This window comes from Eumetopias jubatus, unplaced genomic scaffold (assembly GCF_037043125.1).
Source record: "Eumetopias jubatus isolate StellerSeaLion01/CBP00866 unplaced genomic scaffold, mEumJub1_p1.0 scaffold_7, whole genome shotgun sequence".
NCBI classification, from domain to species: domain Eukaryota; kingdom Metazoa; phylum Chordata; class Mammalia; order Carnivora; family Otariidae; genus Eumetopias; species Eumetopias jubatus.
Genome location: NW_028274813.1, coordinates 112,382,839 through 112,398,737, shown reverse-complemented (window position 1 = coordinate 112,398,737; position 15,899 = coordinate 112,382,839). Strand labels below are relative to the sequence as shown.

Sequence of the window (15,899 nt, the reverse complement as noted above, 5' to 3'; positions counted from 1 at the left end):
AAAAGCAGCCATCACAAAAAGAGAGTCTTCAGGGGATTAAAGAGTATACTTATCCTGATGAGCACTGAGTAATGTATAGAATTGTTGAATTGCTCTATTGTACACCTGAAACTAATATAATACTGTATGCTAGTTATACTGGAATTAAAGTAAAAAACTTTAAAAAAAGAAAGAGCCTTCTTCTGCCCAACACTGGAGATGTGGTGATGGACGGAGTCCCAGCCCACAAAGAATTCCCAGTCTAGAGGGAACTCAGACATATAAATAGTTGCAAAAGTCACAAGTGCCTACAGATTTCATAATGACTAACGAAAACACAAAGAGAATACACAACTCTGCTTTGAAAGGGGGGTGTGTAGGCAAGGGGAAGACTTCTGGAGAGCCAGAAGGAACAGCTTCCTCAGATACCAAGGGAAAAATTACTGCAGTCAATGGGGAGGATATGTGAGAAGACGGTATAATGTGGTTCAAGCGAATGCTGAATGAATGTGGGAGGGAGAATGCTGAGGAGGAGGGCACAGCTGGATAGTGAGGAGCTTCTCATGTGCTGCCGTGGAGCCTGCCTCATCTCTTGGAGGAGTTAGGTAATTACTGAAAAATTATGAGCAGGAACATGACATGATACGATCAGATGTGTGTTTAGAAAGGACATGTAAATGTATGCATGGAAGAAAAACAGTAAGCAAATAAGACTAAAGAATAATGATTTTTAAAATAGCTACCATTTATTGAATGCTTACAATAAGTCCAGGTTAAAGTGCTTTACCTGTATTTAAATTATGTCCTATTTAATCTTTGCACTAACCCACATGAGAGGGACACTATTATCATCCCTATTTACAGATGAGGTTGAGAGGCTAAGACCTGCTCCCACATGACAGAAAGTCAGTGAGTGGTCGAGCCAGGAGCTGCACACTTTCTGATTCTAACAAGTGGACTCAAGCAGACCAGTGAGAAGATTATTACGACGCCCTCCATGGGATGTATGTGACTGGAAGACAGTCCAGCTCTAACTCCTACAACAGCTCCCGTACCTCTTTATTACATTCTTTTCATCTGACTGATGAACTTGTGACAAGTTCCAGCCCCAATTTATACACAAATTCCAGAGGTTGCCTATGCCCACACTTTGGTAGACATTCTATATTTAAAAACAATTTCTCTGGTGCCGGTGTTTCTGTAACAGAATCCATTAGATTTAAGGAACAGGAAAAAAAAAAAACCTTGCAAAATGTAAAACAAACAATGTTTCTTAAATAACAGTACCACAGCTTGACAGTTTTGCTACCAAAGTAGAGAAACCTGAATGTGGTTATTCTGACAGTTGTTTGCTTTATTTAGTCATGAATCATGGTTATTCACTTAATGTTAAAAGCATTTTTTTGTGCAGCCTGACAGGTGGGATTTGTCACACTTCTGCTGCTACAGGAAACTTTCCTCTAAGTTATTAAAGGGGAAGGAAAACAAAACAATCCCCCGATTCCCTTGAAATAACTTTCAATATATTCATTGGATACACATAAGCAAATATGATCCTAAAAAGGCACTAAGAAATTCTTTCATTTCACCTGCACAGTGGCATAATAAATGGAAAAAATTTTAAGTTGGTTTGTTCAGCTAAGTATGTAAAATATTTTCTGAGGGCTGACTTCAACACTTGCACTTCTCCCGCCACAGGCTGAATACCTCCAGATGAAGTACAAATCTCTTTCCATTAATTTGTCTTTTGCCAAAACATGTTATAGCCACTTTCCATCCCTGAAATACCCTCAAGAGAATCAGGTTCCATCTACATTAGTCTCTTTCTTCTAATCAAACTCCTTGAAGAAATGATTGTGCTGCCTACTTTCCTTAGAATTACAGAGGTACAATATCAGATAGGTGAGATCACAGGGAAAGAGTCTACAAGGCATCTGAGCCAGGTCTTAAAGAATCAATAAAATCTGAGTGTGTATCAGCAGAGTCCTATTGCCTTACACTGTTTGCCACTGTTTGATGTGAATTACTTTGATCTCCTCTAACTAATTCATAAGGTCCTCGATGGCAAGGAACTGGTACCTTCTGCACTGTTATGGTACATGAGGCTACATGGAAGGCAGACCTTCCTATGGTCTACATACAGGTAGGGCTGACAGATAGGTGGAAGACTTACCCTCAGGCTGTGTTTCTACTCGGAGTGGAGCTGAACTCTCTCCGGAGCCATGTTTATTTTGAGCCATAACTCTAAAGATGTACACAGTCGCTGGCATTAGGTTTTGAATGGTTACCTGCATTTCTCCTGGGCGACTGGTATTCTCAACACGTTCCCTTTGGGCAAAGAGGGGTGTGGAAAGAAACAGCATCGATTAGGAATACTTCTAGAATGTGCAGTTTCATTTTCATTGCAATTCCTATAGATAAATGCCATATCAAAATCTTAACTCTTGACTCCAGGAAACAAACTGAGGGTTGTCCATAATTATACTCAGTCCACTGTACATACTATAATAAAAACCAGTTTATATTACACAAGAGTTTTCAACAAATATTGTGGAAGAATTCATTTGTTTTAGACAAATAGCTGGCCTTAAAGGATTGTCGATCATGTAAGGAGAGGTCTGTATTTATCCTGACAGAGTAATAAAAAGGTCCAAAACCACTCTGTGGACAAAATTACTTGAAATTACATAATTTGTTGAATTAAAATTCTTACTTTAAGATATTGGTAATTTTCTCTGAAATCACAGATTAAAATTTTAGTTCTACATGACCTTATGCAGATTTGCCTGATTGTATGTGAACATTTACATCTCAGAGATTTAAGTGTTTTTCAGTAGTCTCCTATAGTTTTTAAAACTACCTTATTTTAATTTAAAACAAACCAACAGAACTCACATCATCTTCATAGAGAGTGCCTGTCTGTATATAACGTTAGGTCCGCCAGAGCAGATTAACTATAGCAACAAAAGCTATTGCTCAAGGATACTTGAGATACTGACAGGTGTCTTCTCTTGAGCTAACCCTCTAAATCACAAGATTTAAAAGGAGGCTATCAGCTGATTTCTTACACTCTGAAGTTTCTGACAGTTGCTCTGATCACAATTGATCACTGTCTAAAAGAAAGTATGGGGTTTTACACATCACCCAACTACAAGCTCCATGTGAGAGCACAGATTAGGTCTGTTTTGCTCACTATACCTAACAGTTTAACCAAAAAGTTGAAACTATCTTGAGAAGGATAGTTGGGGGGAGCGCTATTTTACTTTAAATAAACGTGATTGTCTCAATCACGTTCCCATATTACAGAAGAACTTAGCAAAATGCTCATACGTGGAAGTAGCATCACAGATATGTGCAGAATGCATGAATGGAAATTTGCTTTCTATGTAAACTTTGTATAGTAATAATATCATGTACATCTTTTGTTCATTCCTGTGTGAAAGGAAAAAAACAGGAGAAATGAGTGAAGGGAACGAAAAACTTAGAACAAATTTCTACAGAAACACTACAATTAAAAAAATCAGTAATACGTATGTTTCCTTAAGATGAAAGAATAATTAGCCAGTACTGCAAAAGCTTTAACTCTAGATCAGTCTGAGGTCCCAGAACCAAGTGCCTGTCTAGAAAAAAACTTTTGACTTCAGGACAAGATCGAGGGTGGGTTACAATTCTCATAAATGGGTGAGGTTGCAATGGAACTTAGGTTAGAATGTGTAACTAAGAGTCAAAGGAGAAAGGAAAAGGTACATTTTATATTAAGACAGTGCTGGGCTAGGCAGTAAGAGCTCTAATTCTGGTTTTGGCAAGCTCACTAATTCTTTCTGAGCCAGATAGTAAATATTTACAGGCTAAGAGACGAAATGGAAAATATTAAGTAGTTACTTATAATACCTATTAAAATGTAACCACACTTGAAAACACAAAAAAATATTCTTAGCTCCTGGGTCATAAAAATAACAAGTCTGATTTGGCCCAGGGTCCATAGCTTGCCAATTCCTGGGCTCAACTAAGATACCTGAGGCTTCGTCCATCTCTAAAATGTTATTAACTTCTGGAATAACTTACTCTGCATTTTACATTTAGTGGCTAATATCAGAAAAGTACTATTTACACTAAAAAAGAATGAACATTTCATAGTTGAAAAGGCAGAGGAAGGACCCTTTGAAATCTCAAGAAACTCAAGCTCCCAAAAGAATTATCTCACGACCAAGACACACTGTGCCATCTGGTGGCTGATTTTTCAAGTGCAGGAAGTAGTGGGATTTGTAAATGCAGGTAGTGGCTTCCATCCTCACACTGAATTCTTATTCTAAGTCTGTGATGAAAAGTTACTACCCTCATTTTTTTAGATGAGAAAACCTAAGCTTATAAAGGTTAAATAAATTCTGTTTACAAAACAAGCAGGATCTAGTCTTCTGACTTAGTGTTCTTTTTACTCCTTCATGGCTTGTATTCAGAAATCATAAATTTCATTCACAAATGAAATGACAAAAACATGAGTCTCCAAGAATCTTCCTTTGAAATATTCCCTAGATTTATTCTGTTCACTTCAAGTCACTGCTCTCACCTTCGTCCAGGCCATATCCACCACATGCCTAGATTAAGTAGATTTGTCTCTCTGACTTCATCTCTTCTCTTCTCTTTACGTAGTGCTCATAAAAAACTATTTAATAAAATCACAGTGCACACTTGCTCAGTAGTCTAAAATGGTCCCGTCTTAACTGATTATGTCCAAATTCTTACTGGCATTATGACATTTGGCTCCAAACTTCCACTTTATTTATAATCTCTTACTAATTCCTACCAGAACTCTGGGCCAGTTAAGCTTTCTTACTTTCCCATCCATCAAACACCAGACACGCAAATTAAATTGGATCCTCCTTGCACCTCCTCTTCCTTTATATATACTTGTCTTGTCTTCCTGCCTGACAATTTAATTTTAAATTGAAGTGACAGAATCTCATTAAAAACAAAAGTATATATAGTTTTAAAAAATCCAAAAGTCCCAGTTTTTCTCTCTCCTCAAAACCTGTCCTCCCTGACACCTAACTGTGGCACATACTGACCTGTATCTTACCAGATCTCTTCATGTCAGGTTTTCTCAACCTTAGCACTACTGAGCTTTTGGGTGGGATAATTCTTTGTTGTAAGGGGTTGTCCTGTACACTGCAGGACGTTTATCAGCATCTGTGGCTTCTACTCATTGGATGACAGTAAGCATCCTCTCTCATCTGAGGTTTAATAACAAAAATGTCACCAGACATGGCCAAATGTCCACTTAGGGATGGAGGCAAACACTCGCTGGCTGAGAATCACTGCTCTGGGCATTTACATGCACATCAAAATACAGAGATATGTCATTAAAAAATTCCTGTATCACAGTTCATATGGATATACATATGTTAATTACATGCCCATTCCTCCATCAATGAGCACTTACTTTCCTTTTTTCATTCTTACAAATAATGTTACAATAAACATTTTTATGAGTGCCCTATGCATATGTATATCTGTTATCTATAGAACATCTAGAAGTGTAATTGTTGGATTGATGGGTATGTGCATTAAAAAGGTAAAAAAAATTCTGCCAAATCACCTTCTCCAAGGGCCGCTCTTACACTGCCACCAAAAGCCTAGAGCGGATTTCTGCCCAGCATTTTAACTTGCTTAACACTATATATTATCAACTTAAAGTTTTTGTCAGCCTTATACATGAAAAATAGTTTCACTTTTTGTATTATTTTGTATTTCCCAGGCCGCGGGCAATGGCAAAAACATTTTTTAACTTTAATGGGCCTTCCATTAACTTCTGCTAATCATCTGCTTGTACCATTTGCCTCTTGGGATATTTGTCTTTTACTTATGATTTGTAGGAGCTCTTTATATAGATTGGATAGCAGTACAATGTTTTATAAATGGTAACAAATTTTTTCCCAGCTTATCACTTGATAGTTTGATTTTGTTTATGGTATTTTATCACATGGAATTTTACACTGTTATGTAATAAACTTTGTCGATCTCTCCTGTTGTGGCTTCTGGATTTCCTGTCTTCTGTTAAAAGGCCTTTCACACTCAAGTGATAAAATATACTTTCTTCTAATACATTTATGAACTTTAAAATCTCTTAATCCATCTATAATTTATTGTTATACATGATATAAGACAGAGCTATAACTTCCATTCTCTCCACCAAATGGAGTTAATTATCTCAACATGATTTCTTGAATAAGCTATTATTTCTCCATTGATTGAAATGAATTTATTCATTTAACAAGTAATTATTTGGTGCTATTATATGTCAGGCCCTGTTCCAGGTGCCGGCAATACTGTATTGAATAAGGCAGACATAAGAAATAGGTTATTGGAAGAGATGATTTCAGCGTGTTAAGTGTTCTGAAAACAAAACAAAAGCAAAAAACCCACCAAAATAAAACAAAACCCAAAACAGGGTGATGTGATAGCAGTGGTATTCTGGTAAATTTTAATAACCAGCTCTGGTTTGTAGTACTCGTCCCAGTCAATACTTGTGCCATGCCCTGTTTTGAGCTACAAAGTCATCATCGGGTCTGCAAAATTTCCTGAAACTTTAATCACTGCCTTTGGAACAAACTGGCTCCAGAACACCATGTGTGATAGGGCCGAAGCGGGCTAAGTTGGGGGGTATTCATGGAAGGCCTACGGAGGTATCATCTGAAGATGACAGATACGAAGCCAGCAACAGTTGTTTGTGAGGGAAATGCACTCTTGGTAGAAGGAACAGCAAGGGCAAAGGACCTAGAGTGGAAAGAAGTTGGTTATTCTGAGGAATTACTAAGTGTTTTTTCCTTTTGTGAAATACTACAAAATTAGCAGTGAGATGTGAAAGATTATTGGAGACATTTTAACACAGATGCCATTTGGTAGTAATGTCTTGCCTTTCTGTGTGTAGAACTATGTTTCTTTATCTTTATAATTCCCAAAACATCTGGTACAATGTTCAGAAAAACATTATTCTATGGGTAGCTCCATTTAAATGGCTCAATGAAGTCACACAGACTTCTCAAGAGGGTTAAATCAAGCAGTTTTGATGAAGGTTCCTATCCTTGTGGAACTTGACGATCTAGTTATTAAATACAAAGTGTATCAGATGTAAGCACCCTGGTAGAGACATAAGCTTTATTTCATGTGTGAGGGCCCTACCAAAACAGATATTTTAGCTTTCTTATTTTGGTATGAATGAAGAAATCTACTTGGCAATGCTAAGAATACATAGCACGTGGCATGGTTCCTCCCAAAGGTTTTATAATCGGGTTGGGAAAACAACACAAATATACATAAAACAGCAGAAGAGTAAAAACTTACAGCAGCAAGAGATCATGTGTTATCATAGTTAAGTGCCAATATTAGTGGCACGACCACATATAAGAGAAAGGTTGTATATGCTGAAAAAGGTGGAGAAAACTGCATGAGGGCTTCCTGGGGCTTCATCGGAGCCACGAAGGATGAACTGACTTTAGCTTCAGTTGGGAAAGGGGGAAGCGACTGAAGAGAATACACTGGAAGAAAGGTGGCACAGAATGGGAATCAGACTGGCTTCATGAGAAAGGGAGTTAAACTGGGAGGAGAGACAAGGAAGGTTGGACAGACACAATAAAGCTGGACTCTGAGTAAAGTGGCCGGGGAATTCTGCACAACCTCCCACAAGCAGTGAAGAAGCAATGTGAGCTCCTCAAAGAGGTGGAGATAGAGAGGAACTTAATGAAAATGCGGTTAGGAAAATCAGCTACTAACTACTCTTGTGTCATCAAGGAGATCCCCCGGGAGCTTTCAGCAGCCCACTTCCACATATGGGTGCAGGCAAATATTCATTTAAGATTACTTCTATAAATTAAGTCTACCTTAATTTCTAGAATCTGTATGTTCTAAGTAAGCCATGTCTATAGGCTGTGCTGACTGAACCTTATGAAAAAAGAGGAACCCTAGTTATATTTTAATACTTCCATCTAAATAGCTCTATCTACCCTCTCCCCAAGTCACTCCAGAGAGGCAGGAAAGAATATCAGGACTTCAGTCTGACTGGGATAAATTTTAATGACCTAAAATTGGGAATTATGCATATTAGTGATCATATTTTCTGGACCAAAAATTGGTATAGATTCTGCACAACAAAGAGCCAGGGTGAGCATGACTGGCCTGGGATAGACCAAGATGCAACCAACTGGCTCCAGACATATGGACACTTACCTAGCAATCCCCTCCTTGGTGTAGAAGACAGAGTAGGTAAGGTTGTCTCCATGGGGATCTGAGGCAGGTGTCCGCCACGTCAATTTGATGAAGCGGGTAGAGACCAGGGAGGCCACGACATCCCGAGGAGCTGAAGGCAGTGGTCCCGTTGTGGCTGGTGCTAGATGGTCAGTAGTGGCACTGGTCAGTGAAGTGGGAGGTAATGTTGGGATGGCAACATCTTGTCATGTGCAAACATTGGGGAATATGAAGGGCAAACCACGACGGTTTTAAAAAAGAGAACAGAAAAAACAAAAAACAAAAAAGAAATAAACAAAACCACGATGGGAAATAAAATAAAATGAATGAACATAAAAAAGGCCATTAAACTGAAGGCTAACATGCAGGCCAGGGTTAACTACTGAACTAATGGGCACCATTCAGACACATCACCGTAGAGCAAGGAGACTTTCTGGTCACTATAATGGTTGTGGGCAAGGGACAGGAAGGGTGACGGCTGAGAATAAAACATCTCACAGAAGGACACAGCAGTGACCAAGTAGTTTTCTTTAATTCTGAAAGCAGCATGCAACATCTGTCAAACTTTGCACACAGAAGTTTCACCTATAATAAAACCTCAGTACTTTGAGCTACTTTATCACATATGGAATAACATGTGTAGCATGGATGAGCCTAGCTGCTCTGGACCTAGGCCCAGGCTTGTCATGACCTCACTGCAGAGCTGGTGTCTTCAGCTCTGCAGGAGACTTGACACGTCTTTAACTTTCGTCTAATAATAAACTCTGCTCTCTGTAATTCGGCAATACCCAGGCAAGTTAAACAACCTTCCTCACTTTACTAATATTTTACTTGCTATCTTTTTCAATTCATTTAACTACAACAATATAAAAACATGAATCAAAAACGTCAAAACCATAAAAACACAATGCTTAGGTAGCTTATCTGTTTGTTACAGTGCTCTCTGCGTATATTACCATGGCTTGCGGACTCAGGGACTGGATGGGGTAGATGAAGCGGTGGCAAGTCAAAGCTCCGCTCATCAAAAGTCTCTGTTTGTACCCTTGTAGTCATGGGTGACTTTATTACTCCTTAAGGCAGTCCATGCTGTTGTTGGACACTTCTGATTTTCCTAATATCAAACTGAAAATCTCCTGCATCTTGGGGCCAGAAAGTGTAAGTATAATCTCACAATTTTTAACTAAAGGAGTTCATCTGAGTTGTGTCATAACCTTAGTGGGAAAATTAGTGGAGGAGAGGCAGAGAGGAAAACATGAAAATTCTGGACCTAATTTTCAATGAAATGGTAGGTCAACAACCTCCAGGAAAGGCCTGTGAACTGCAAGAGAATCTTAAAGTAAGGCAGTCAAGTAACTATGCCAGAGTAAGTTCTCTAAGGGAAAGTACAGAGAAGATGAACCTAAAGTCACTGCTTAGGTGGGGGAGGGGCAAGAGTCACCCAGCAGCTACCGTCTCTACATGGCACTCTGGCTCTTCATGCGGACTCTTCATATTTCCATCTTCTATGTAGAGACTGACATTTAAAAGGGCTAAATCGCTCATCCTAGGTCACGGACGGTAAATGATGTAGTGTTAAAACCAACTTTGGTTTTTAGTTTAAGCCAAGAGGAGTTCTACTCCTGCTGTACCACTTGCCAACTGTGTCATCACGGACAACTCATTTACCCTGTCTTTTGCTCTCCTTATGAGAAAGTACTTTGAAGAGTACAGAGTGCCATCAGAATGTAAGACTATGAAGTCACAGCCACAGTCCCAGAAGATACAAGTCCATACTCCACTGATGCAAGTGTCCACATTGTAGGAAAGTTATATCTGAAGGGCCTGTAAGGTCTGACATTCTTATCCCTGATGCTTCAACAGACGTGCTGCCTCAGAGTACATATCTCTCCTTCACAGCTTTCAGAGTTCTTTTTCATATACTGTGTCAGTTTATTCACACAACAACCTCATGAGGTAGGATGGAAATGACAGGATTGGAGGCTGGGGGGAAGGTCAGAAAGGAGTCGAGGACTCCCACGTTTCTGGCTTGGGAGAATGGGTGGTGGGTGGTGTCATTCAAGGAGAACGGCAATATTAAGAGACTAGAGACTGAGGGAGAGATGGCAAATCTGCTTCTGAACATGCTGTGTCCAGAATAATGATCCAACATCCGCCAGAGAAATGTGTAAGAAGCAACCAAAAATATGAATCTCTGATTATTGTAAAGTAAGTCACTAAAAAACCCTTAGTGGGAAATGGTTCGAAGAGTAGCCTGAACAGAGTCTTGCTTTGTTACCTCATTTCTCTGCCCATCCAGAAACACGCTAAGTAAAAGCTGCTTCCAAGTCTGACTCGATTCACTAAGCTAAATTTTTCCCAACTATCTGCTGGCTGGAGAGGAGAGGAAATTTGTAATGTAAGAGGCAGTAGTGCATACTGGAAAAAGCCCAGGATTTCCAGTACAAAGACCTTGTGTTCAAAACTTGACTCTGCCACTTCTTAATAATGTGAAGTTGGGCAAGTCACTTAGTCTCTCTGATCTCAGTGACCTTGTCTATAAACTGGAAATGCTCCCTACCAGTAGCACCACAATTAGCTTGAATGGGTGACAAACGGAAGGAGGTAAGTATAAAGACAACCAGGAAGGACCAGGGCACAGAAGTAATGGGTGATAACTGAAAGAATCGTCAGACAGGGAAACTTCAATTAGCCTCTGGAACTTCTAGAGCACACATCTGTAAGTTTTTAATGGCATCCAGTGCTTCCCATGTATATTTTTCACGTTCACGCTCAATCATGCTAACCTATAAGCTCCTGGAAGACAAAATCTGTATCTGCTTCATCTTGGTATCACTCATTGTGCCTGTGTATACTTTAGGTAATAAATGTGTATTTACTGAATTAATAAGTGGAAGAAAATTCAGGGAGACTGTTAGTGCAATGGAGACAGTGTTGCTACAATCTCATCACACACAGTATTTTAATCTTTCTAGCTGATTCAAAGTACATACAAATAACATTTATATAATTATGTTATATAAGCATTTGCTTTGCAACTGTATTTTATCAGTTATACCTAGAATAAAAGTATAAGTAACGCCAGGCCATCGTAAATGATTCCTAGTTAACTATGGGAAAAATCCATGTCTATTCCTTTTTTTTTTTTTAAGATTTTATTTATTTATTTGACAGAGATGGCGAGAGAGGGAACACAAGCAGGGGGAGTGGGAGAGGGAGAAGCAGGCTTCCCGCTGAGCAGGGAGCCTGATGAGGGGGGCTCAATCCCAGGACCTTGGGATCATGACCTGAGCCGAAGGCAGACGCTTAATGACTGAGCCACCCAGGCACCCCAATCCATGTCCATTCTGGTCCTAGTGTTTCACACCCACTTTCCCCAAGTTGGTTCTTTTTCTGCTGTTCCATGTTCTAGTTGGGCAGGTAAGGGAAGAGTCTTACGTGATCCCAGAGAATCAAACAGGCAATGATGTTACACCAGGATCAGCAGCAAATGATGGAGATTGGCACTTCAGACTTCTAGCATGATGGTTTGAGGACATCAACAGATGCTCTTCCCAAAAAAACAAGTATAAAGCTGCACAAAACTGTCAAAGACTGGAAACTGGCCAAAGGCATACAACAAACCAAGAAGCATTTATTTGTGAAAATCACCACAGTTCAGGTGAAACCAGCGTGTGTGCCCTTCCTCCTGTGTGTGCTCCAAGCTCCCCAGCTCTGCTGGAGTACTTGTTCAACAGAGCCAGGCAGGCCCTGGAAGCCGGTGGCCCTGCAGCTGCTGCTGTCAGAGGGGCTCATCTGATGTGGAGTACTGTTGGAGCGGTAATCCTGGTGGCAAGCGAAGAGGAAGGGCCAGCGTCTCGGCCAGCCCGAGGCTGTGATCTTTTCCCAGAGCAAAGAGTGGACGATAGACTAGCAGGATTTAACAGGGAGTTTGAGACAGTGAAAAAACACTAAGAAGGCTCAATAAGCTCTCCACATGCCCCAGGAAGACTGAAAGCCGTGAGTATGTGCGGCAGAGCCAGCAGTAGGTCCAGGGGACCCACATATCCCTGGCCAGTGGAACCTACGTGTGTATTCAGAGGACCAGTGAGAGACCCCGTGGAAAGCAAGAGCTGAGGCAGACTAAAAAATGACCTCAAGTTTGAATGCATGCCTCAAAACACACCAGACCCAGCAGCTGAGAGTGGGAGGCTTACTGGCTTGAGGTGTTTGAGCACAACTTCTGACTGATGTTTGTGCATACAGACACAAGGGTTACCCCTAGAAAGCCAGGCTTAAGAATAAAAACAAAATGAAAAACAAAAGCTAAGAAGAAACATCAGTGGTTGCATAGGGGGGGGAAGATGAATGCCAAGGATTTAGTCCAGGCAAGTTCACTACACAAACAAAACAAGAACAGTTCTGGGGGAGGGGAGGAGGAATCAGAACCCACAGCTGCTGCAGTATGCTATCCAAAATACCCAATATTCAACAAAAAATGAAGACACATGCAAAGAAATTAAGTGTGACTTATACTCAGAGGCTAATATAAAAAATGCAGTCAATACAAAAGGTCTCAAGAAAACTGTCAGAAACTATGCAGGGTCTGAGATTTACCTTACTTATGAGCTAACAAGACAGGCTATTACTGTTTCATGGGCGCTGGCAGAAACACAAGTCTTGCATCAGAGACAAAACTTTATTACTCGGGGCAATGGCAATAGCTAGAGCTTCTTGTTTGTTTTCATCAGTTCCCCATGCCTCCCAAGCCCCACAAAGGCAATGTAAAGGACCCAGGATGGATGCGTACACATGCAGCAGGTTGTTAGAGGAGAAGGACCCTGAGTTTGAAGAATTTACCACTTCTATAGCAAGCCCCAGACAAAGAACCGGCCTGCTGTGGATTCTGATTTCATTCTGTTGTGATCAGGCACATACTTTGTATGGTTGCAGTCTTTTAAAATTTCCTGAGACTTGTTTTATGTCCCAGCATATGGTATATCCTAGAGATTATTTTGTATGTGCCTGAAAAAAATCTGTATCTGTAGTTGTTGGGTGGAGATTCTATAATATCAGTTAGGCCAAGGTGGTTGTTAGAGTTAAGTTTTCTATCCTCTTAACTTTTTCTAATTATTTTAATCTGTTTTTGAGAGAATATTAAAATTTCCAATTATCACTGAATTGTATATCTTTTCTTTGAATATATCGATTATAAATACATATACATCTAATAACAGAGCACCCAAATATGTGAATTCAAAGAAATATGGGGAAACCCCAAATTTTTGGAAATCAAACAACCCACTTCTAAGTAACCCAAGGATCAAAAAAGAAATCACAAGAAAAACTTCAAAAAAATATCTTTAACTGAATGACAAACACAACAAATTAAAAATTATGGGATGCAGCTAAAACAGTGCCTAAAGGGAAATTTAAATACCTTTATCAAAAGAAAAGTCTCACATGAATTACCCAATCTCCTACTTAGTGAAGAGTATAATCTTTTTTTTTCTTTTTTTAAGATTTTTATTTATCTATTTATTTGACAGAGAGAGATAGCAAGAGCAGGAACACAAGCAGGGGGAGTGGGAAAGGGAGAAGCAGGTTTCCCGCTGAGCAAGGAGCCCGATGCAGGGCTCGATCCCAGGACTCTGGGATCATGACCTGAGCCGAAGGCAGATGCTTAATGACTGAGCCACCCAGGCGCCCCAAGAGTATAGATCTTAAGCATTCTCATACACACACACAAAGTAACCCTGTAAGGTGATGGGTGTTTTAATTAACTTGTTAACTTGACTGTGGGAACTCTTTCACACCATATACATATATCAAATCATTATGTTGTACACTTTAAATATCTTACCATTTATTTGTCAATCATACCTCAATAAAACTGGGAAAAATTAAATTGAATAATATTTTAGCCAAGTTGTAAAAAAAAGACACAAGACTAAGAAATTAATAGAAGACATAAGTTACCTAAATCAAGACTCAAAGGGACAATATGACCAACCATATAGATTGGTAAATTACAAAGTAAAATTATGAACAAATTTATGCTAATAAATCAGATAACTCAAAGAAAATAGAAAAATTCCTTGAAAGACAAAAATTACCAAACCTACTTACAAAGAAACACAAGATATGGGTAGAACTCTAACAAACAGAGACATTTAACCAGTAATCAAAAAACTTGCCACACAGACAAGTCACAGATAGCTTCACTGGTAAATGCTATCAAATATTTAAAAAAAGAAGTAATACTAATCCTTGACAACTCTTTCAGAAAACAGAAGAGAAATACTTCCTGCTCATTCTGTGAGGCCAATATTACTCTAATACCAAAGCCAAAGGAAAAGAAACTACAGATAAATATCCTCATGATCACAGATCCAAAACTCTTAATGAAATACTAGCAAACCATATTTGGTAACACATTAGAAGGGTTATACATCATGACCAAGTAGGATTTATCATAGGAATCCAAGACTAGTTTAATATCCAAAAATCAATGTAATATACAATAGAGAAAAAAAGGAATAACTGATCACCTTAGCAGATGCAGAAACAGCATTTGACAAAATCAAACACCTACCTATTCATGATAAAAACTCTCAACATACTAGGAATAGAAGCGAAGTTCCTCATCCTGAAAAACCAACAGTGAAAATTACACTAAATGGTTAAAAAGTAAATGATTTTCCCCTAAGGTTGGATACAAGACAAGGGTGTCAGCTCTCATTTCTTACAGTAAGCATTGTACTTAAAGTTCTAACCAATGCAGGAAGACAAGAAAAAGAGACAAAGTAAATAAAGATTAGAAAGGAAGAAGGAATGTTGTTTTTCTTTGTGGATAACCTAATTGTGTCTGTGTAGAAAACTCTAATGAATCTACAAAAAAAAAAAAAAAAAAGCTACTTGAATTAATAAGTTGAGCAAGGTCACAGAATGCAGTCAATATACAAAAACCAGCTCAATTTCTATATACTAGGGGTGAACAACTCAAAAATGGAATTAAGAAAACAATTCCAGGGGCGCCTGGGTGGCTCAGTCATTAAGCGTCTGCCTTCGGCTCAGGTCATGATCCCAGGGTCCTGGGATCGAGCCCCGCATCGGGCTCCCTGCTCAGCGGGAAACCTGCTTCTCCCTCTCCTACTCCCCGTGCTTGTCTTCCCTCTCTCTCTGTGTCTCTCTCTATCAAATAAATAAAAAAATCTTAAAAAAAAGAAAATAATTCCACTCGTGACAGCATCAAAAAAGAACAAAATATTTAGGAATTAATTTAACAAAAGAAGTGTAAGATTTGTACCCTGAAAACTATAACACATTGCTGGAGAGAAATTAAACATCTAAATAAAAAATATCTAAATGAAAAAAAGATCTAAATAAATAAATGCTCATGGATTAGATGACAATGTTATTAAGATGACAAGCTGCTCCTAAAATGTAATAGAAATACCAAAGACCTAGAATAGCCAAATCAATTCTGAAAAAGAAAAAAAAGGTTGGAAGACTTGCATTTCCCAAATTTCAAAAGTTACAATAAAGCTCCAGGAATCAAGACAGTCTGGTATTGGCATATGAAAAGGCATATACATCAATGGAAGAGAACTGAGAGTCCATAAATAAACCCCTAAGTCTGTGGCCCATTGGTTTTTGGCCAAGGCGTCAAGAAATTTTAATGTGGGAAGAACAGTCTTTTC

General features: G+C 39.0%; 1 protein-coding gene across 5 annotated transcripts in view; it reads right to left on the bottom strand.

The window, feature by feature from the left end:
* The window catches only part of NEO1 (neogenin 1), a 238,999-nt gene that overhangs the window by 51,061 nt on the left and 172,039 nt on the right, over positions 1-15,899 (bottom strand). For 3 of the 5 annotated variants that reach the window (XM_028100230.2, XM_028100231.1, XM_028100229.2), the window contains exons 8-9: positions 8,203-8,362; positions 2,153-2,307 (exon numbers count right to left, since the gene is read on the bottom strand). In XM_028100230.2, the coding sequence (XP_027956031.1) occupies positions 2,153-2,307; positions 8,203-8,362 (315 nt within the window). Of the gene's footprint in view, positions 1-2,152; positions 2,308-8,202; positions 8,423-15,899 lie in introns of all 5 variants that reach the window. The other 2 variants (XM_088025133.1, XM_088025134.1) reach the window with 1 other exon arrangement.